Here is a 22,604-nt window from a genome sequence, read left to right on the forward strand (position 1 = left end):
ACCTGACCATCAATAAAATGACATTCTGTAGACAACCTGTGAGTATATATATATATATATATATATATATATATATATATATATATATATTGCTCCCTATGACTAGGGAATAATAAGATAATAATAAAAATATAAAACTAAAGGTTAAATAAACAATATTAACCATTTCCTTCTAATGCCTTCCAAACCAATAACTTAGTGGGCAAATAAAGTCGACTAAAGCCAAATTTAAGTTAAATTTGGTCTCTCGGACCAAGGAGAACCACAAGGCATTTTTAGCAATATCCACAACCTCTAAGGCAATACAGAGTTGCGTGCAGACATCATTATTAATGGACCCACCAATACTGTGCCAGAACATATAGAAAACTACTGGCAGACAAATTCTGCTCTAACCTCTCAACCCCCCTTCAGGAAATACCAAACTGAACTCCCCATACTATCACTAGGGAACAGGTCCTCAATGCTCTCTCTCAGACCAAGAACACTGCATTGATGGGTCCAGACAATATCCCAGGAAGCCCTTTAAATGACATGAAACATGGGATATTTAACTGTAGCCTTCAAACTGGCTTCATGCCTCATACACAGAACAGCAACAGTCATCCCTCTACACAAAGGTGGGGCATTTACTGTTCCTGGAAACAGGCCCATATGTCTCACCAGTCTCATGCAAAGCCATGGAAAGAACTGTCATGGAAATGGACTGTAATGACATAGGAAGCCTCCAAACATTGGCCCTTACCCAGTTTGGCTTCATTCAGGGCAGGTCATGCCTACTTAACCTGGTGGCAAAATGGTTCACACTGCCTACCTTGACCTGGCCAAGGCATTTAATATAAAACCACACAATGGCATTGTTGACAAACTGAAGAGGTTCGGTATAAACTCTTATGACACCCAGTTGATAGCCAACTGGTTCACAGACAGGACCCAGGAAGTTAGAATTGGGTAGTCCACCTCAAAAAAGAAGCCAGTTATAAGTAGAATCCCTCAGGAATCAGTCCTGAGACTGTTCCTTTTCAACATTTACTTCTCTGAAGTCAAGTCCAATGTCAAGGGCCTCTGGATGACTAAATTTGCAGATGATTGCAAATTAGGAGCAGTCATAGAATCCCCACTGGCACTAATGTTGTCCAAGAAGGTCTGACACAGACAAATGACTTGTGTCAGAGACATTGACTAAATGCCAAGAAATCCATAACAGTATAATTTGGGAAGTCATCCAACTCTAGTAATGATCATATTGAAAACTCACCCCTAAGAGTCGACCTAGTAGTCAGGCACTTAGGAAAACACACAGACGGTAATCTAGCCTTTGACCATCACATGCCTACTGTAGTGAGGAAATGATTTTATGTTATGCATCTTACAAACAAGGGTATGATATCTAGGTCCAAGGAAGTCATTGTTCCACTGTATTCAGCATTCATCAGACCTGTCATGGACTACTATTCACCCTCTGGTATGTATTTATCCAGGCACATCCAACAATTGGAATGTTCACAGAGGTTTCTCACTAAAAGAATATAGGGCATAAGTAACATGTCTATGCAGACTATCCCTGTATTCTGTCTCATAAAAGCTGTTGAGGAAAGATCTATGCCTGGCATACAAGGCATTATCAGATGCCACCCTAATGGACATCCCTAGAATTATGCATTTTAAAGATTTAAACTTTGCCTGTGATACAAGTAGGACCTGCTGGACAGACAGGTAGGTATCCCAGAGACTACTCTTTCTCTGGAACAGGCTCCACATCCATGTGAAGCAGGGCTCCTCCTTAACCCAAGTAACTTAGACATTTGGATGGGGAACAGCAAATTCATTCCTGGTTGGCACCTGTCTCGCTAATGGACACAGGCAGTATATAAATGGTTCATCTTCCAGGTCCCTGCTTGTAAATGTTTCATCTCCCAAGCCCCTGGTTACACTTATCAAGGGTACCAGAACTTGTCAGAGATTTGGGATACATGGCTAGGCTTAAAGAGGCCCATGTGGTAATGTAGGCATTAAACTATCTAAAAAAAACTTTCAGGGTAAGTATTATTGAATAACAGACAGACTTTGATGGCTTAATATCCCACTTCATGTGGAATAGAAGTGTAAAGGCTCTGCACATGAAGACTACATAAATATGTAACTAGATTCACCCTTGCATTATCCATATGTTCTAAAACCTTTCCATAGAATGTTTAATCCTTGGAGTAATATACCCTAATAGGAGCTTATGGTAGAATTCCAAACAATGTCATACGTGTCCTTTTATGGAAACCATCCAGAGACAGTAGGACAACCTAGAAATGACAAAACATTTTTTTTTTATTTTTTTGATAGCAAATAAAACTACTGACTATTAATGTCACAGACTACCAATTTCTGCTGAAGCTCTACAGAAATCCCCCTTATTATTGAATGAGAGTAAAAAAAATTAGTCAGTGTGGTCAGTTGTGATTGTGTTCAGTATATTTTGATACTCAGGCCCTTTTAGTTTTGAATACCATTGTGACTCTGTGTGTGTGTGTGTGTGTGTGTGTGTGTGTGTGTGTGTGTGTGTGTGTGTGTGTGTGTGTGTATGTGTGTGTGTGTGTGTGTACATGTGTGTGTGTGTGTGTGTGTGTGTGTGTGTGTGAGTGTGTGTGTGTGTGTGTGTGTGTGTGTGTGTGTGTGTGTGTGTGTGTGTATATATATATATATATATATATATATATATATATATATATATATATATAGAAAGAGAGATAGAGAGAGAGCCCTATCAGATGATCAAGTTTTCAGAAACTCGAAATTCATAAGTTCGAGATACGAAAACTTGAACAAAAAAAGCAAATATTTTCTGATCCGCACTATATCGCAGTCTCCATTCAAAACCTCTGAGTTTTCAAAAACTCGACCATATGAATTTCGAGTTTCTGAAAACTCGATCATCTGATAGGAGCCATATATAAGCTCCCTTTCTATTTCCTTACTCCCATAACTTCTTATCTTTCATTTCAGCAATATTTTTCCAATTATTTGCCACTTTCCTTATGTTGATATTCATGTTCTCAACTAGTTTCTGCAGCTTTTCTTTTACCAATGCCTTAAAAGCATTATTTCTTTTTTAAATGCATAGGGAAATACCAATGCTCTTGATATGTATGCATTCAGACTTGTTAGGATAAGGGTGTGGTCTGATATCAATGTTGGTTGAGTTTCATTGTTCATGCATGAGCAAATATTCCTGGAATATGTAGTACATGCCCCTTCTAGATCAACTTCCATATTTTACTGAAAATATGTATGCTTCCTTTAGCAGTCCCTGCTGTGAGTGACAACCTTCATTGTAAAGATCATTATGTATGTGTAAAAATATTTCCCTTCCCTACTATTCTTGTACTAGGCCCACCCATCACTTCTTTATTGCAGGCCATATTCCAATCACTTCCTATTAATAGTATTCCTTGCTGAAAGATTATCAGCATGCCCAGTATTTTTATTAATTCTGCTATGTTTGATTCTTTCCTATTCAACAGCCTCTAGCCAACACAATTCTCACTTCTTGTCCTCTTTTACTTTTTTTAGGAGTCCCTTCCTGTACTGGGATTGTTACTCTTGTGTTTGCTATCTGATATTCTAATGAGTAACCCACCTGGAAACATTTCTTTATTAAGCTGCCATATTCTTTGATAACTGTGTTTCCTGTGGCATTATTATTTGCATGTTACATTTCTTTAAATAAGTAAACACCATTTTTTTCTAACTATGTGAGACAATTTACATTCCATGAGAGAATTTTTAGTGTATCCATCCTAGTATGCACAGAAAATTCTCATAATTGTTATCCAGTACCAGCATTCTTCTTTTCACTGTTTCAGTTATAACCCTTTCTAACTAGCAGGCCTTCTGCCTTTCATTGAAAAATAATCTTAGTTTGCTCTATGTTACCTTTTTCCAAACATACTAACCCTGCTATACCCCTTCAACACTCATTTAACAATTAAACTTCATACTGTTTTGTAAAAAAGTTGCTTGCCTCCATAGAAGGAATCAAGTTCTCTAAACTGGCACCTACCCTTGCAGACATTAGCTATTGTTTTGAATATGTATGGCACGCTACTGAGCATATTACTGTCTCTTTTTGTATTCTAGCTAATTTTCAGACTTTAACATTAAGATACTATCCATATTCCCCCAAGATGAGTAACCATTAGATTCTTTAGGACTTTGGAAATACTGACAACAGTGAAATGAGCCAAGTCCATGAAACAGGCCTTCAGCTTTTTAGAGAGGAGACAATAACTTGATGTTCTTTTCAAACCTTGGGCATGACAGTTTGATAAATGAGTAGAATAAACACAAGTTAAGTTACTGAGGATTTAAAAGGTCTGCACACCATTTTACTCATATCAGGGAGGTACCCAAACTGGTAAGAGACTTGCATGTAATCCTTTGGAAGGGGCATTTCAAAATCAAAGGGTGGATAAGATCATTGAGATGGTGAAGTATATGAGTAATGAGCAGTCATAACAAATTCAGATAGAAAGTAAGCACCTATCTTTATTGGGTGTGCTGCCAGTCTAAGATCAGAAGTGAATCATGAGGAGAACTCTCTTTTCCTTTAACCCCCAAAATCATTAACTTTATACGAGTAACTACATAATTTGATAAGTAGCCTGGATCTGGGGAAAAAGAACTTTGTGATTTTCTGTGTTCATTTTATATAAATTGCATAGTGTAATATGATGAGACAATGTGTATAACAGAATGGCTTCTTCCAGAAAGATCACACAGTGTCATGCATCTTCATTTTACTTGATCTCAATAGTCAGACATTTTAAATCGACCCTCCTTAGTCCTGTGAGGTTTTTAGGGGAAGTACTTCTAATATTGATCAGCAACTCAAGATGACTGTTTCAAGTAAGGAAAGCAGCTGATCATCAATATTTTTTATCACAGCGTGTATCATCCGGCTCAAGATGAAATTGATTTTCAAGTATTTTGCTGGTTGATTGTCCTGGGGGGGGGGGTTAAGCTCTTTATAGACTAGAAAGTCTAGATAACTGTGCTTTTACTAGTGTAAGGAGTGGTAGGACAAAAATCCTCAGATGAGACCAAATCTGTTAGTAATAAAAACATCAAGAAATGAATATCATTGCCAAATTTGAGTGTGTATGCTCCTTCTCCACTTGAGTTCAGCACCAGTCTTTTAGAATGCACGGTGCTCATTCATAAAGTTCAAATTAAAGTTATACATAGGAGTAAAGTTGTTAATTATTATCCATTGGACAGAGTCATAGAAACATAGCTCCTCAACTTAGAGTTGAGGGGCTCCAAATCGAGAAGCGGCACCACACACTAGAATGGTGAGCTACTGTTCTGTAGATTCAAATATGGATATCAAGACTGCCTGGATGGAGAGACATCAATATTAATCAGTCCAGTTTTGATTTTTGTTATGGTCATATAGCACAGCTTCCACTAGGACTCTGTCGGTGGTAATATTAATTTAAAATTGGTACAGACAGACCAACATAAACCAGCATGTATAACTTAGTAATCCTTTACTCACATGCAAAGATCTGTCCCATTCCTACTGACCCATGGTACTGGACAAGAAGCAGGAAGTAAATCGATATCTGGATGCATCAGTATTTATTGTTCATAGAGATGAAGTCAGGATTCCAATTCATTGTTGTTAGTTTCGTTATTAACACTGTCTGTGTTTAGAGGCCTGGTCTTAGTTCCATGGCTTAGTAAAGTGGAACTCTTAGCTGAATGACTTTGTGAGATGGAGTAGGGGTGGATCAGAGCTTGGTTTAATGTCCTTATTACAGAGGGCTAAAAGTCTTAAGTGTAAAGGTTTAGTACAGAGAGAGGGATTTAATTTAATATAGTAGAGAGATGTCTAAGCAGCCTCCTTTCAAGTAACCTGAACCATGAGAAAGGTAGTTTAAGGAACATACTATAAGATAGTTTCACTAGTTGAGGGAGTAGACAGCAAGGGTTATGGTAGAAGTGAAGGTCAGCATGAGTGAGAGCTGGTTTAGAAAGTACAACACTAAGAAATAAAAGTTCCCATTTAACAATAACTGGTAAAAGCAAAAGGAGAAGAGAAAAAACTTACTTCATACAGGTCAGAAATTAAGGCAAAGCAGTCCTGCATGCTAGTATTTTGAACCTTATAGAATGATAAACCCAAAGGTTACACACTGCAACACTGTAAGACTAGCAGCATTAAATAAACAAGTAAAAAAAGAGTATGGTATTCTGAAAACAGTGAAATTAGAGTTAAGGAAATATTGTCTTGTAGGACAAGAATAAACTGAATTATAACACTGACATACTTAATACTGATTTCAAATGTGTTTCTCATTCAGACTAGCTATGCTTTGGTCAATTTCTTTTATTTTAATGTGGAAGGTTAAAGAGATTTATTGTGGTTGTACCTGATTATAGTTTACATTATTTGAGCAAACCATATTAACAGCCAACATTTCTGAAGATGCAAAAGGAGTAATGATGTTGAGGTCACAGTCACAGTTGGAGCAAAATGGCTGATTTACTGTGAATTCACTGCAATTGTTTAAAATGGAAATAACATTATATATCAAACTTTTGTTTTTCTTTTCTTGCAGCATTGTGCTGGCACAGGAAATATGTACTTGGTGGGTTGTAGTTACAATGGCTTTGTCATCGGGTCAGAGTTTGCAGATTTTCCACGGACGGTGACTGCTAAACAACGAAGTGCAGTGAATAAATACAAATATATCATACACGCAGAACAGAACGCACTTTATTTTCGGTAAGTGTGATCTAGCTGCACATACCTTCTAGTTACTTAATTTTCATACAACATGCTGTTTAAAGTGATTTAGGAAAAATTCATATACTCTGGATCATCGCATGTTGGATTTCCATTTGCAGAATATCAGCCAGAAAAAGTCAAACAACTGTGAAGCATGAGAGAATCCTTATTTTTACAGGAAACATTTTTTTTCATCTTGTTTTGGAACATATTTAAGTAATTAATTGATTATTTATTAATTCATATATTGATGACTGGGCTATCCAACAGCAGCATATCTATTTTCAGTAGTTGCCAGAGGAAAAAAACTCCAGAGAACAGCATACCAGTATGGGAAGGTGACATCTACATAATTGCAGAGTAACAAAAAACATACAGATGTATTGTTTAATTATGTAAAACATTTGAATTATTATGCAAGTAAATTACATATGATGGCAAGTTCAGTATGCAACAATAACATGACCTAGTAATTACATAGCAGGGAGCATAAAACCATGCAAAGTTTGCAACAGCAAATGACATACTTGAATAAGTCACAGATGGTTTCTAGAGGAGCAACACTAACACAGAGAAATGACATGGCCTTTACAGAAAAAATAGACACATTCAAAACAGCTGGCGAGTTATAACTAGCTTACAAAAATTATACAAAGACAAGATGACATAGTAGCCACAGAGAAAAATGTAGGAAATTAAAAATTACTGTGGACAGGAACATTTCAGGATTAAGAGATAGCAGTTGGTTTAAATGTATGAATATTTTTAGTTGTACTTGCCTAGTCCAATAGCAAACAGTTGACTTACTGGGAAGAAATGGAGTGAATGACATAATGGCTGGGTTAAAATCTCATATTATAGAGGGGTTGGGAAAGAATCTTTGCTATGCCTTAGCATGAGCTGAATCTTAGGCTGGGAGAAAATTTATCTTCACGTTACTTTCCTGGACAGAGAGTGAGACTGACAAATTACAAGTCATAAGCTATTTGATGGAGCAGAGTTTGGGGTCCATCTTACTTCTGTCAAGTACAGAATGTTGTGGGTATTCCAGGTCTTCAGCTCTGAGAACTAAAGATTCTGAATGAAAGCCATCTGATGTTTTACTCCAGTGAATGACAACCTAGCCATCTAATCAGAAAGCATCATACTGTATATTGCATGACTAAAACCTTGCTGAAACCCTACCCACTTGAAGGGTCTATATGCACAAAACGTAAAAGCTATAATGAAGACTTAAATGGATTCATATATCTATTCCTATGGTAAGTAACTCACAACTGTATTCTGGTGTTATGAAAACTCAATACAAATATGTTTTGGGTGTACATTGCACAGATGAGCTTGAGCATAAATTGTAAACCTATGCTATTAATAAATGAAATTTTATGGAGTTATGCAGACTGTAACATTGTAGGGTATGTGCAGGCATTCATGTGATGCATGTATTGCATATGATGCATAAGTCTGTTCAAAATGCAAACTTTCAGACAGTGTTTATCTTGTAGGCTCATTGGAAATTACTAGACTAACAGCATAAGAATCCTTATAAGCCTAGCCAATATAACCCGATTTTTACCTGATATATGGCCCCTAGGAGCAACGGGAGTGCATGGGTTTGTGCCTATGCCTTGAGTATCTTATGGATTGTCCCTGTCCATAAGGGACATAAATTCATACCTAGGGTAGAACCCAAGATTCTAAATCCACTGAACAAAATTGCTTTTGAAGTGGGCCAGGGAAGGGCTGTTTCATTAATTTTCATTCTGTAATTACCTGTGAAATGCATTTCAGGTTGAAAGGGATAAAAGCCAATCCAGGCACATAGTAGGTGCAAAGCATAGAAACTAACCCTTCATGGGGCACCATCCCATCACAGTAGTGTTCCACATCTCTTAGGTAAATATTCCGAGAATTAGAGAGAAACACTTAGGTACATGCCTCACTTGAATGTGGTTTCAGGTATAAGGATGTGTAAGCAGCTCTGTTATTGCCAGAGTTGAGATTTTGTTTTTGTTGTTATATTTTAGCAATAGAAAATAGCACTTTAAGGATAAACAAATATGCTTTTAGTTTTGGTGTTATGGTAACTTAATACATGTGTTATGAGTATGATGGTCACTGTTGAAATGCCACCCCAACCCCATAAAAAAAAAATATCAAAAGGGGTTCTTTATGTATGTGTGTATATATGGATCCCTATCATAACACCGACACGCCACAAACCCAACACTCAAAACAACGACATCAAAACACCAAAAACGCACAAAACCGACAACTCACAAAACCGAACACAATAACACTGACACCCACAACACCGACACACAAAATGTAAACTACACATAACACACAACTATACATGCACTAACCCTAACCCAAACCCTAACCCTAAGGTCCGACACTACCGCACACTTACCCTACCCGCACCCTAACCCTAACTCACTTAACCTGCCACTAAACCTACATTCCGTCACTATCACACACTTACCCTACCCGCACCTTAACCCTAACTCACTTAACCAGCCACTACACCTAAAGTCTGTCACTACCGCACACTCACCTTTCCCGCACCCTAACCCTAAATCCCACACTATCTCACACTTACCTGTCCGCTCCCTAACACTAAATCCCTCACTATCGCACACTTACCTGTCCGCTCCCTAACGCTAAATCCCTCACTAGCACACACTTACCTGTCCGCTCCCTAACGCTAAATCCCTCACTATCGCACACTTACCAACTCGCGCTCACACGTTGCCCATGTCAGTGTTTCGGCTGTCGGGATTTCACATTGTCGATCATCTGTCTCATCGGTCTTCTCAAGTCGGTCTTCTTAGCGTCGGTGTTTCAGCGTGTCGATGAAGTCAAGAGGACCCGTATATATATATATATATATATATATATATATATATATATATATATAAATGTGTGTGTGTGTGTGTGTGTGTGTGTGTGTTATATATATATATATATATATATATATATATATATATATATATATATATATATATATATATATGTATATGCTACCTCATGGATCATCACTACTAAAGCAAAGCACGAAAGCCAGATGCAATGTCACTCATCTTGCTTATGGAAGCAGGGTACATTAAGATGGACTGAGCCTGGCAGTGGAACCTTAATTCTAGAGAAGGAGCCAGAGCTTTTTCTAGAAGTGGAAAGGCCAGCTTACTTCTACATACAGTATCAGATAATAAAACAGACTTCTTAATTAGGGATCCTCTGTCATACTCTGGAGCTGCTGACTGATAGAAGCCCTATCCAAACATGGGGACACAAAACCACTATTTGGGTACCATATAATTAGAGTGTGTGCTTGTAAATCAGAGTAACACCTTAATGTGGCTGTGAATTTCAGAATGTATTAAAGCCTCCCAGCAGGACTAGAAATGTATTAGGTGGTACCCTGTCAAGCACTACTCCTCTGTTCTTCCAGAAGACTAATTATTTTGCAGACATAATAGTTGCATATGTACCAGTGATAGTGTCTTCCTTTCTACAACTCCAAGTCACATTAAGCTGACAATCTGATCTACTATTTCATAGGTTCATAGGTGTGTACTAGGCTAATGGCCCTGGGGCCTTTATAAGCTAGCCATAGGACTAACCTGGCATAGTGCCACCCGACCTTAGTTCCCAGTGTCTCTGACGAGTAGAGCCACTTGTGTTATCCCCTAGGTGAATTTTCTGCTTTCCACCCACTCATCAAGATTTCTCTTGAAGAGGGTCAGCGAGGTGCTCTGCTTGACCTGTATGGGAAGTCTGTTTCTTAGCATAGGCAGTCTCTGGGTTATTAACCTGTCCCTCCAGCATGTTCTATTAATTGTGGTAATGAGGTTGAGGTCTCTGGAGTGTGTGGTGCAGAAGGATTGGGATTTCTTTAGATGTAGCATTTCTAAGAAAGCTGGGTCAGACATGGCTTTGTAAATCAAGCAGAGATCACCTCCAACTAGGTGATATGAGACAGAGAATAGTTGGAATTTTTTGGCATCTGGCCATACAAGACAAGTGTTTAAGGCCTAGGATCCTCTTTGTGAGGTACTTTTGTGGCCTCTGCAGTTGTTGCAGGTGCCTAGTGAGGTACATGCCAAATAGGGCATTGTACTCGATGATTGCCCTAATGTGGGAAGAGTAGAGGGAGACAATGATCTCTTTCTTCCTGGATGCAAAACCCTTAGTAATGAGATGTGCCACATAGAAGGACTTTCTGACCACAGAGGCAATGTGGTGATCAAAAGAGAGGTTGCTGTCAGCCTGTATTCCCAGATCTCTTATAACATCTTCTGTGTTCAGTGGACTGCCATCAATGTCATAATTCATGGGAACCGGGTTTTTCCCAAAGGGGATGACAACACATTTTTTGGCATTGAGCTTAAGGCCATGGTTCTGACACTAGTCATTGGTCACAGTGAGGCCATTCTGTAGGATGTCTACATCACTTGGGGAGTTAATAATAGCTCCCAACTTGCAATCTTCTGCAAACCTGATCAGCCAGAGTCCCTTCGTGTTGGCCTGGACTTCAGAGAAGTAGATAGCAAACAGGAGAGGACCCAGGACCAAACCCTGCGGGACTCCACTCGTGACTAATTGGTAGCCTGACTTGGAGTCAGCTACTTTCACACTGTGGGTTCTATCTGTGAGCCAGTTTGCAACCCACCTAGTGATATAGGGGTTGATACCAAGCTTAGTGAGTTTTCTATGATTCCTGAGTGGAGAATGGTATCAAAATCCTTGGCCAGATCAAGGTAGGCTGTATGGACCACCTTGCCTTCATTCACAGCTCTGGTGACTGACTCAAAGAAGTCGACCAAGTTGAGCAGGCATAATTTACCCTTCACAAAACCAAACTGTGTGGGATTCAGAGTTTGGAGATTCCTTATATACTTGTTTATTAGGTCCGTGATGATGCATTCCATAGCTTTGCATATCAGACTCATCAAGCTAATGGGGCAATAGTTCCCATGGTCTGTAGTCGCTCCTCCTTTGTGGAGAGGGATAACTGTAGCAGTGCACCATTTGGCAGGGACAAAGCCTGAGGTGAGGCTGTGAATCAACAGAGCACACAGGTGAGGTGCCAGTTCAGTCTGTAGTTCATGTAGAACACAACCAGGGATATTGTCAGGTCCCACAGAATCTATATTCTTGGCCTTGGACAGTGCTGTTTTAACCTGTACATCAGTAATACTGAGTGCCTGGCAATCTACTGGGGGGAGAGGAGAAATGAAGATTGTTTTAATGAAGATGGCTACTATACCAGCTTTTTTATAAAGTCTATACAAGTGAAGCATATAGTAAACTATGGGAAGGATTTCATCATTTTAAGTATAAGTTTTTAGCCACATTTCTGTTGCTATTAGTATGTCTGGACAGGAGGATGCAATCCATGCATGTACTTCAGTAATTTGCTTATATAAACTTTGGAAGTAGGTATGCTGAATATGAAGGCCAGAAGTTGTGAAAGACTGAGTATGCTAGGCTATTATATTACTGCTATTAATCAGGGTAAGGTTTACTGTTTGGTGAGACTTGTGTTGGGATGGACATCACCACTTGGACTGAATGCTAGCAGACTATGGGAAGTAGCATATATCCATTTGTTCTAATTTTAGGTTTCAATGGAAGTGTAAGATGGAGAATTCTGTTGTTTAGAAGATGAGGCTTGACTTAATGCAAATAGTTATCATGAAGTGCAGGACATATGTTGTATGTGTGTTTAATGTTGTTAGGTGTGGGATCTAGTGTGTGGAAGTTGTTCAAAATGCAGGCTTTGATGATATTGAGTAATGTGAGCAAGAAGTGCTATTGCTAAAATTAATAACAATGATGTAGGGTTTATGGTTAAAATGGTCAGTTGGCTTTTCAGTGTGAAAGATATGGGGTGAATCAGAAGTTTAGCAATAAAGAATGGAGTGAGGAGTATTTGAAGTGGTGATAACCGTTATGTATAGGCTGACTTGCATGTGGGTAGGGCTGGAAAGTTAAAGAGGATGTCCAACTGTCACATTGTCAAAGGAGGAGTATTGGAAGTAAAGCATATTTAGGAGGTACATTTGGATAAAATATTGAGGGGATAAGTTCTGCAATGGTCAAAAGAGTAAGATTATTAACTAGGCAGTTGGTTAAGTTATGCTGCTGAATGGTGTTATAAAGGTGTATATGGTATCAGAATGGTTATTATAATACATCAGAGGTAATAAGTTTGGAACAGAGTTGCAGTGGTAGAGGTGTAGACAAAAGTAATTTTAAGTACAGAATATTTGAGTCTTTAGAGATGGAGTTTTACTATACTGTGGTTGGTAGAGTTATTTTGAGGAGTTTTGTGTATAGAAATAGTGGAAGGGCCTTGGTGAGTGTGACTTAAGTGGTTGGCATTAGCATAGGTGGGTGGACTTTTGTGCTTCAAGAAGTGAGGAGTGAGTGAACATGACTGCGACTGTGAATAAGGGCCAGGGCAGGGGAGTGAAGTAAGCCTGAGGGTTAGCAAGGGTAAACAGAGTGGGTTAGACCTTGCAGTATGAATGCTCCCTACTAGAAATAACCTGTGGCAAGTTTGAAAGAAAGCATTCCAAGACAGGTATGAGGTAAGAAATGAAACAATGAACAGGATAACCCAAAATCAGGAGACAGAGAAAGAATTCCAAGGGACTGTGGAGTACTGAAGTGTGTTCTGGAAAACACATGATGTATGCAGCTAAGGAAAACATGATGATATGAACCTTCTCAACAGTGACTGACAGTCAAAATAGCACTGGTCTAGGGCACAGGGATTTGATAGGTATTACTTATAATATAGTCATACTTCTTAGTTACACATGTAATAGCATTTGTTATCTTATAACACTGTTCTCTGCAGATCGGGAACAATACCCTCTAACCAGGAAGTATGCACTTGCTTTTATACAATAAAGTTAAACCAATACTAAAGGCCTAAGCACTAACAAATGTAGCAAAAAATTAGCATTTCATAGCACGGATGTTTACACATATAAGAAATGACCAGCAATCACAATTCTATCAAACAGAATTTCCTACTAAATAGACATGAGCTTGTTGGAGGATCTTCTACAGATTCTTCTCAATGGGATAGTTTGAAAATGGTGCCCAGAGAGATGGGAAACGTGTCTAGGGGGAAGGTTAAGAAAGTACAATTAAGGTTAGTTAAGGAGTCAGGTAGGTAAAGCATTCTAAAAACAAGGGATGTATGTGTGTGTATGTGTGTGTATGGGGGATCAGCTTCCACAGAGCATGCAGTATGAAGGTTCACTGCCAGAAACAATCTATGACAACTTAGAAGGAAAGCAGTTCAAGGTAGGTGGGAGGTATCAGAAAAGAAAGACTGTACAGAAGACTCCAATAGTATTAGAAAGAGAAAGAATTCAAAGGGACTATGGTTTAGTGATACACTTGCAGGAAATCACAGCACATATGTAAATTAGTTATTTAATAAGACAGAGTGGAGAAGAGATCTGCGTAGGAAAAAAAAAAAAAGATTCGGGAAGGGTAGAAGTAGTTTAGCTTCTATAGGGGACAAATAATTCTCTAGATGACCCCTTTCACACACCAGGACTTCCCTGCTATATATAGACAGACAGACATACAGATAGATGGATAGATAAATATGTATGTAGGCATGTATCATCATTTACCAAACTGTCAAAACATTAAAAAGCAGCACAGTCTTCTTAGATTGAATCTAAAAATATTGAAACAGGAAAAAGGGTAAACTACAATATTATTTGCAAGGAGACAAGGCCCCCTATACCCCAGCACCCCTGCATGTTAAATATACAAACTCTGTGATCACACAACAGAGGGGCAAGAGCAAATTCCTAAATCTCACTGTTCCGCAATCTCGCGCTGAAAGACTGAAAAACAAAACTGTAAGATCTTTCGCTCCTATGACATTCTGATCTTACAGACTGCAACCATATATAAAGATATATACATAGCTCTCAACCTCCCATCCTCAAAATGTGGAACTCTCAGTCACATTGTGGAACTAAAGGGCAAAATATAGGACACTTACTAATAACTTCAATTAGGAAGCTCAAAGCATGATTATTAACCGTGTATTTATACCTAAAGTATATACCTGTTTGGTATCTACTTCTCTGAAGTACAGGCTAACACAGAAGGCCTCTGGCTAATGAAGTTCACAGATGATTGCATACTAGGAGCTATAGTTGAGTCCCCAAATGATGTGGACATCCTACAAAGGGGCCCTCACTGAGACAGATGCCTGGTGTCAGAGCCATGGCCTCAAGCTCAATGCCAAAAAGTGCATTGTTATCCCCTTTGGTAAAAACTCTGTACCCATGAACTACCACATAGGCAGCAGTCTTCTTAACACCAAATGTGTGATAAGAGGACTTAGGACCCAGGTGGACAGTAGTCTCTCCTTCGATAATCACATTGCCACAGTAGTAACAAAATCCTTCTACATGGCACACCTCATCACAAAAGGGTTCTCATCCAGGAAAAAAGAGGTCATTGTTCCCCTCTACTCGACACTCATTAGACCCACTATAGAGTGCAACGCCCCTTTTGGAATGTACCTCACAAGACATCTGCAGCAGCTGGAAAGGCCACAGAAGTTCCTTACAAAGAGAATTACTGACCTCAAACAGATGCCCTACACTGATCGTCTTAAAAAACTCCAGCTTTACTCTGTAGCATATCACCTACTATGAGGTGATCTCTGCCTAACATATAAAGCTATGTCAAACCAGAGCTGTTGGACATGCTACACCTAAAGAAATCCAAATTCCTCCGAGCTACATGCTCTAGGGACCTAAACCTTGTCACCACAATGAACCGGACTTGCTGGAGGGATAGATTCCTGTCCCAGAGACTTCCCATACTCTGGAACAGGCTACCCATCTATGTCAAGCAAAGTTCCTCATTAACACTCTTCAAGAAAAATCTTGATGAGTGGATGGGAAATTGGAAATACACCCCGGGGATCACTTCTGTGGCTCTGCTCGACAGGGGCACAGAAATTAACTTTCTTGGGTTGGTGTAAGCAAGGGAACTTTGTTGGCTAGGCTTACTTAGGCCCTTGGGCCGATAGGCTAGTACCTACCTATGAACCTATAAGAGAATTATTGCTTTAATAATTAGTATGATTTATTTATTGATTAACTGACATTTGTTGGCTGTGACAGTCCACTGGGACAGAAACCCATTTTTACTGGAGGACCGGGAAGAAAAGATCCACAAATATTACAGAGAACTTTAAACACAAAAATATACAATGAGAATAAGCGTTAAAAATCACATTAGTTATTGGTATATAACATGCAACATTTTAACAATCTAAAGCATTCAGAATAAAGAGGAACGTTGGAATCTAGGTAAGCAGATTGTTTTAAGTATTTAGGGCATTTTAGGCATTGCAATGTAGTAGAGAGAATTATTAGAATGTATAAGATGATATAGATAATACTCGATATAGAGAAAGTTACTAAAATTTGAGAGCAGCTGCTCAGTGGAAGTTAGATTTATTTGTTTAAGGTGGCTTAGGTTTTAGTACCGGAACAGGTATGACTATTTAGGTAATGGCATTTTAGGTTTTTGGGGAGTCTAGTAGAGCATTCCATAATCAGGCAGTGGTGTAGGAATATAGATTTTCTCCTGCTGTCTTTTTGGATTTGGTTATATTTAAAAGCTGTTTGTTGGTAGACCAAATATTGTGGGTAGGGATGCAAGATTGTAGGATGGTCATTAGATTTATAAATCAGTTTATGGGCAACAGCAATTTGGATATAATGTAGGTGATAGGGGAACTCGAGCCAATCTAATTCCAAAATGGCCTGACAATGGTGTGAGTAGTGTGGCAGCCCAGAGGCAAATTTTGCTATTTTATAGTAACACGACTGCAGTTTGTTAATGAGAGATGTGTGGAGGCTGGTGAAAATGGGACTACCATAAAGGAGGGAAAGGATAATTAGAGTGTTTGCAAGTTTTAGTTTGGTTGGTTTATCTAAATAAAGTTTATGTCCATATAATTTGACTAGCCTGATGTGTCTTTTTTCTTATTGTATTGAGAATATGCTGTTCGAAGGTGAGTTTGTCATCTATAGTAATGCCTAGTGTGACGACCCACCACTGGACCAATAATCAAGGAGCCTCAATCCTCACCACTGACAACAGTGCGGGATGTATACTGGGAGGATAACGTACACACACAGTATTTCCAGATGTAGCTCTTTGCATCAAGTGCAGTTTCCCTTAAGAGGACACAGAGACCACAGTCAGTCTGGGACTGGTTTCTCCCTCTTTCCCCACTGGCGCAGCTATAGAGTTGAGATCTCAACTGAGTGACCAATCCTAGACCTCCAGCACCCTCTCTGTTCAACCAGTGCTTTGTGTCCCTGCCCAAGTAGCTGACATACACACCGTTTGAGGTTTGATTGATTTACACACACACACACACACACACAAACACACACGCACACACGCACACACACACACACACACACACACACACACACACACACACACACACACACACACACACACACACACACACACACACACACACACACACACACATCTGGGGAAGGTTGGCACAGGTTTACTAGCTATGGCCCCTTCTGCCCAGACTATAAGGTAGTTTTCAATGCCACTAACCACTCCCTATCAACTACTTTAAGGCCCTTCCAAGGGTGCCCAATATACTGAGTGATATTAATATTAATACAAATGGTAATTTGACCAAGAGCAAGGCTATTAGGAGTGGCCCACACAGTGTCAACAATAAATGTACAAGCACTATCAAAACTTGAATATCTTTGCACAGATCAGCCACAATGAATGGTTTAAATATATTTAATAATAAATAATAAAAGAACAAGTCAATACTAAATATATATTCACAGTGACATCAGAGATCAAAAGCACAGGAAATATTTAAAACATTGCAGGACAGTCTCAAATATATAAAGAAGAATATATAAACTAAGCTTCACTATATTCCTGACTGTATCTAAGAGAGTTACTATACCCTAGAAACTTACTTACAGAGCAAGGCAGATGTGTGGTGAATGGTTCTTGTCAGGTCCAAGACCGAATACAGAATGCACTTTCTCTCCACAACACTTCTCAAATTAATATCTCAAATATTACTCCTGGGATAGCTTGCAGAATGACATAATTTCTTGTCATCTGACTCTATCCCAGGTGAACCCCCACTGCTGGAATTTGGCAGTATTTAGCATCTACCTGTGAAAATACATAGACCTCAGATCATTTTCAGATGCTGGAAGTCATAAAACAATTACACTCCTCCACATTTTAAGACTAGTAATTATTTCACCCTAAAGACAGTAAAGAAAACTTCCTAGTACAGACATTATGTTAACATCCTGTATTCCGGTTTCCACTATTAAAATATATACATTTAAACAGTTACAATAGTGCATGTACATTTCTGTTCTATTCCAGTAGGGCACACTGCTTATATTTTAAGCACAAGCATTTTAAAAAATATAATTTCAACACACATGTCTGTACAAACCTAGTTTGATTGACACACTCTGCTGGACAAGCCACGCTGCTTCGCAAGGGACGGCTTGCACCTGTCACCCCTGGGCTTCCGGATATTGGCAAAGGCTCTTGCCACCCCCATTGTGCCTTTTTTAGGCAAGGCTCAAATTCTAAACCTATCACCCTAGAACACAAAAAAGGAAAAAAACTAAGGGTAATGCTGCTCAATGCCAGAAGTCTCAACCTCAAGATGCACGCACTCGAGGCTCTTCTCAGTATGGAGAACATCGATGTCTGTGCTGTGACTGAAACCTGGTTCAAGGCTCCTGAGAGCACCCCGGCACTATCAGGTTTTACCTCATATCATGCGTTCCGGCCCCAAAATCCGGACAACACCAAGAAAGGAGGGGGGTGTCTATATTCATCAAGGACACCCACACCTCAAGGTTGGTGGCAACGCACGATGCATCGGAGACCATCCAGGAGCAATTAACCATAGGCAAGACTGCTCTGCAATTTGTAGCATGTTACAGGCCACCCTCTCAATCTCAGGAACCTCACATAGCTTTCCTGAAAACACTGGAGGGGATAAATGTATCTCCAAACACCATCATACTAGGTGATTTCAACTACCCGAATATAGACTGGGATCACTACACAAGCCCCAACACTCTAGCCCAAAGGTTCCTAGAGTTCATAAACTCAAATGCCATGGAACAACTAGTCACCATCCCCACAAGAGGAGAAAACATACTAGATCTCATCATCATGAACATGGGGTCACAGTGTTCAACACCGGAAGTATACCCCTCACTGGTGAGATCAGACCATAAACTAATCTCACTGGAAGTCCACATCCTGCCCCCACCTGAGATAAAAAAGACCACAGTGAAGAACTTCTCAAAAGCCGACTTCACACTTCTAAAGACTGGTGTGGTCTCTTTTAAGGCCCCCGAGCCTGCGGAAACCATTACTCAAGCTGCTGAATCACTTACAAATGCCTTCTACCAGCACCTACAGGACTGCATGGATCAGGCAATCCCAAACAAAACAAAGACTCTTTGTACCAAAGGCAAGCGTCCAGTCTGGTGGACCCCAGCCACAAACAAGCTCTACAACAAAAGGTGGAAGCTACTACAAGATAGAGCAAAATCCTTAAAAGGGAAAACACCTTGGATCATTATAAGTAAAAAACTAAGATCTTTCATAAAATCATCCAAGGCAAACTTTGAGAGAAAAGTCGCTAAGGACTCAAAAGACAATCATAAGGCCTTCTTTAGCTATGTTAGAAACCTGGGAGGAAACTCCCAGATATGCTCAGAACTAGTTCAAAATGATGTAAAAATTACTGAACCTACAGACATTGCCAACATACTGGTTGACAGGTTCAGTGCAAACTTCTCCCCCCCCCAAAAGGTGAGATATCTATACCAGAGGATTATAGCCCCCCAAACATCTCTAACTGCTCTCTCCAAGGCAAAAAACACAGCATCCATGGGACCAGATGGTGTCCCCGGTTGTGTGCTCCACAAACTCAATGAGGAATAAAAACCCGCAGTTAGGGCAGCTGTTTAATCTTAGCCTCACCTCAGGATACGTGCCTAAGGAGTGGCGTATGGCAACTGTGGTCCGACTTCACAAAGGCGGTGCCTCCACCGACCCTGGAAATTACTGTCCCATCAGCTTGACAAGCCTGATCTGCAAAGCTATGGAGAGGATCATAATGGAACTCATAAATAAAGACATAGGAGACTTGTAGACTTTGGATCCGACCCAGTTTGGCTTTGTCAAAGGCAGATCATGCCTTTTAAACTTGGTTGACTTTTTCGAAACAGTCACCAAGGCCATTGATGAGGGAAAGGCAGTCCACACAGCCTACATCAACCTGGCAAAGGCTTTCGACACAATACCCCACTCAGGTATCATTGAAAAACTCATCAGCTTAAATGTAAACCCATACGTCACAAGATGGGTTGCAAACTGGCTAAGTGACAGAACCCACAGGGTCAGAGTTGCTGGCGCCATGTCAGACTCAAAGCCTGTCAAAAGTGGTGTCCCACAGGGCTCAGTCCTGGGCCCACTCCTGTTCAACAACTACTTTTCAGAAGTACAAGCAAACACAGGAGGATTATGGCTGACAAAATTTGCAGATGACTGCAAACTGGGCGCCATAGTTGAGAACACATCTGACACAGATATCCTTCAGAAGGGTCTTATAGAAATGGATAACTGGTGCCAGAGCCATGGCCTAAAGTTAAACACCAAAAAATGCATAGTCATACCCTTCGGGAAAAACAAGGTTACCCCTAGCTACCATATAGGCGGCAACCCACTAAGCACAGAAGAGGTTATCAGGGATCTGGGGACCCAGGTTGACAGTAACCTTTCGTTTGACACTCACGTTGCCAAAGTAGTTAGGAAGACCTTCTATACTGCCCACCTGATCATGAAGAGATTCACATCTAGATCAAGGGAAGTCATCATCCCCCTGTACTCATCACTCATCAGACCAATGATTGAGTACAATGCCCCATTCGGAATGTATCTAACACGACACCTGCAGCAACTGGAAAGGCCCCAAAAGTTCCTCACCAAAAGGATAAAGGGTCTCAAAAATATGTCTTATGCTGCCCGACTGAAGGAACTCCAGCTCTATTCAGTCGCTTACCGTCTGCTCAGAGGTGACCTGTGCCTGACATACAAGGCCATGTCTAACCCAGAATTGATGAACATGCTTCACCTCAAAAAATCTAGATCCCTCAGAACTACAAGGGCGGGAGACTTAAACCTTGACACGGTTATTAATAGGACGTGCTGGAGGGACAGATTCATCACCCAGAGACTCCCTATGCTGTGGAACAAAATCCCAGTACATGTGAGGCAGAGCACCTCGCTGGCTTTGTTCAAGAGAAATCTTGACCAATGGATGGGAGATCGCAGATATACCCCAGGGATTATCTCAGTGTCACTGCTTGACAGAGGCACAGCAAAACAATGGGCATAGTATCCTCCAAACTAAAGGGGTGGCGAAAGCCACAAAACTCTGGGCTAGGCTTATAAATGCCCTTGGGCAGATAGCCTAGTATGAACCTATGAACCTATGAACCTATGAACATGACATACAGTTCTAATACAGTTGTAGCACAAGCATCTTAAATCATGTTGATATTCACAAATGACAATTTACAAAATTCCAGATAGCTGTGCTGGCAGTATCTCCTTTCATTACACCTTGTAATTTAGCTGTTTTCACTAGTTCCATTGCAACATTGTTTAGTGAATACATTTTAAAAGTATGAAGTTAGTGGCTTTGTTGAAAAAAGTAGGATATTAGATTTTTGGGGATTCAGTAATAGTTGTGTCATTTAGCCATGTTTCTATGGAAGTCATGGCATTTTGTGTAATCCTGAGGAGATCAGAGAAATTGCTAGAGGAGGAGATAATGGTAGAATTATCGGCATATTCGATGGGTGTACTTTGTTGGGATGCTTTGTGAAGATTATTAATGAAAATGTTGAAAAGGAGAGGCCCTAAAATTGATCCTTGAGGCACTCCTATGTTATTGGCTGGATAATCTGATTGTTTTCTGTTGTTTAGGTAGCTAGAAAACATGTTAGGGAATTTGGGGAGCATCCTACTTTTTGTAATTGTAACAGCAGCTTGGGGTGTGATACTGTGTCAAAAGCCTTAGATAGGTCTAGCAAGATTACTGTAGTTAATAGACTAGCATCAAGAGCTGCTATTCACAGTATCAGTGAAGGACAGTAGGGCTGTAGTAGTACTGTGTGCCGGATAGAAACCATGTTGGGTGCGTGCAAGGAGATTATTGTCATGGAGGGGCTTGAGGAGTTGTACATGTACACACTTTCTAAGATTTTTGATACAGGTGACAGTATAGAGATAGGCTGACAGTTTGAGAGATTGGTAGTAGTACCACCTTTTTGTAAAGGTGTAATAATGGATTTTTTCCAGAGTTGGGGGACGTATGATTCTGAGATGGATCAGTTTATAAGAATACTGACAGGATAGACTATTGCACTGGCTGCAAGTTTCAGATATTCAGATGTAAGATTATCAGTGGAGAGGGAGCAAGGTTTAAGTTTGGTTAGATACAGGCTATATGGAGAAAATGGTAATTAATGTGCTGTTTGTAGTCATTTCAATAGTTGGGGAAGAAAAAGAGCTCTGAGTAGGGTTTGTAGCACTTATTAGATTATTAGAGTTTAGGTTAGTTTTTGGAGATGAGTCCTTGAAAAGTTTTAAAATGGTATTAATGAAGTGTTCATTAAACATATGAGGAATTTGTTGTGGG

General features: G+C 39.8%; 1 protein-coding gene across 1 annotated transcript in view; it reads left to right on the forward strand.

Annotated features, from left to right (window-relative positions):
* Positions 1–22,604, forward strand: part of LOC122802675 (cytidine and dCMP deaminase domain-containing protein 1-like) — a 1,973,793-nt gene that overhangs the window by 469,998 nt on the left and 1,481,191 nt on the right. The window contains exon 6 of the mRNA XM_044072390.1: positions 6,618–6,784. Coding sequence (XP_043928325.1) covers positions 6,618–6,784 — 167 coding nt within the window. The remainder of the gene's footprint in view (positions 1–6,617; positions 6,785–22,604) is intronic.

This window comes from Protopterus annectens, chromosome 5.part0, assembly GCF_019279795.1.
Source record: "Protopterus annectens isolate FY-2018-M chromosome 5.part0, PAN1.0, whole genome shotgun sequence".
Classification (NCBI taxonomy): Eukaryota; Metazoa; Chordata; order Ceratodontiformes; family Protopteridae; genus Protopterus; species Protopterus annectens.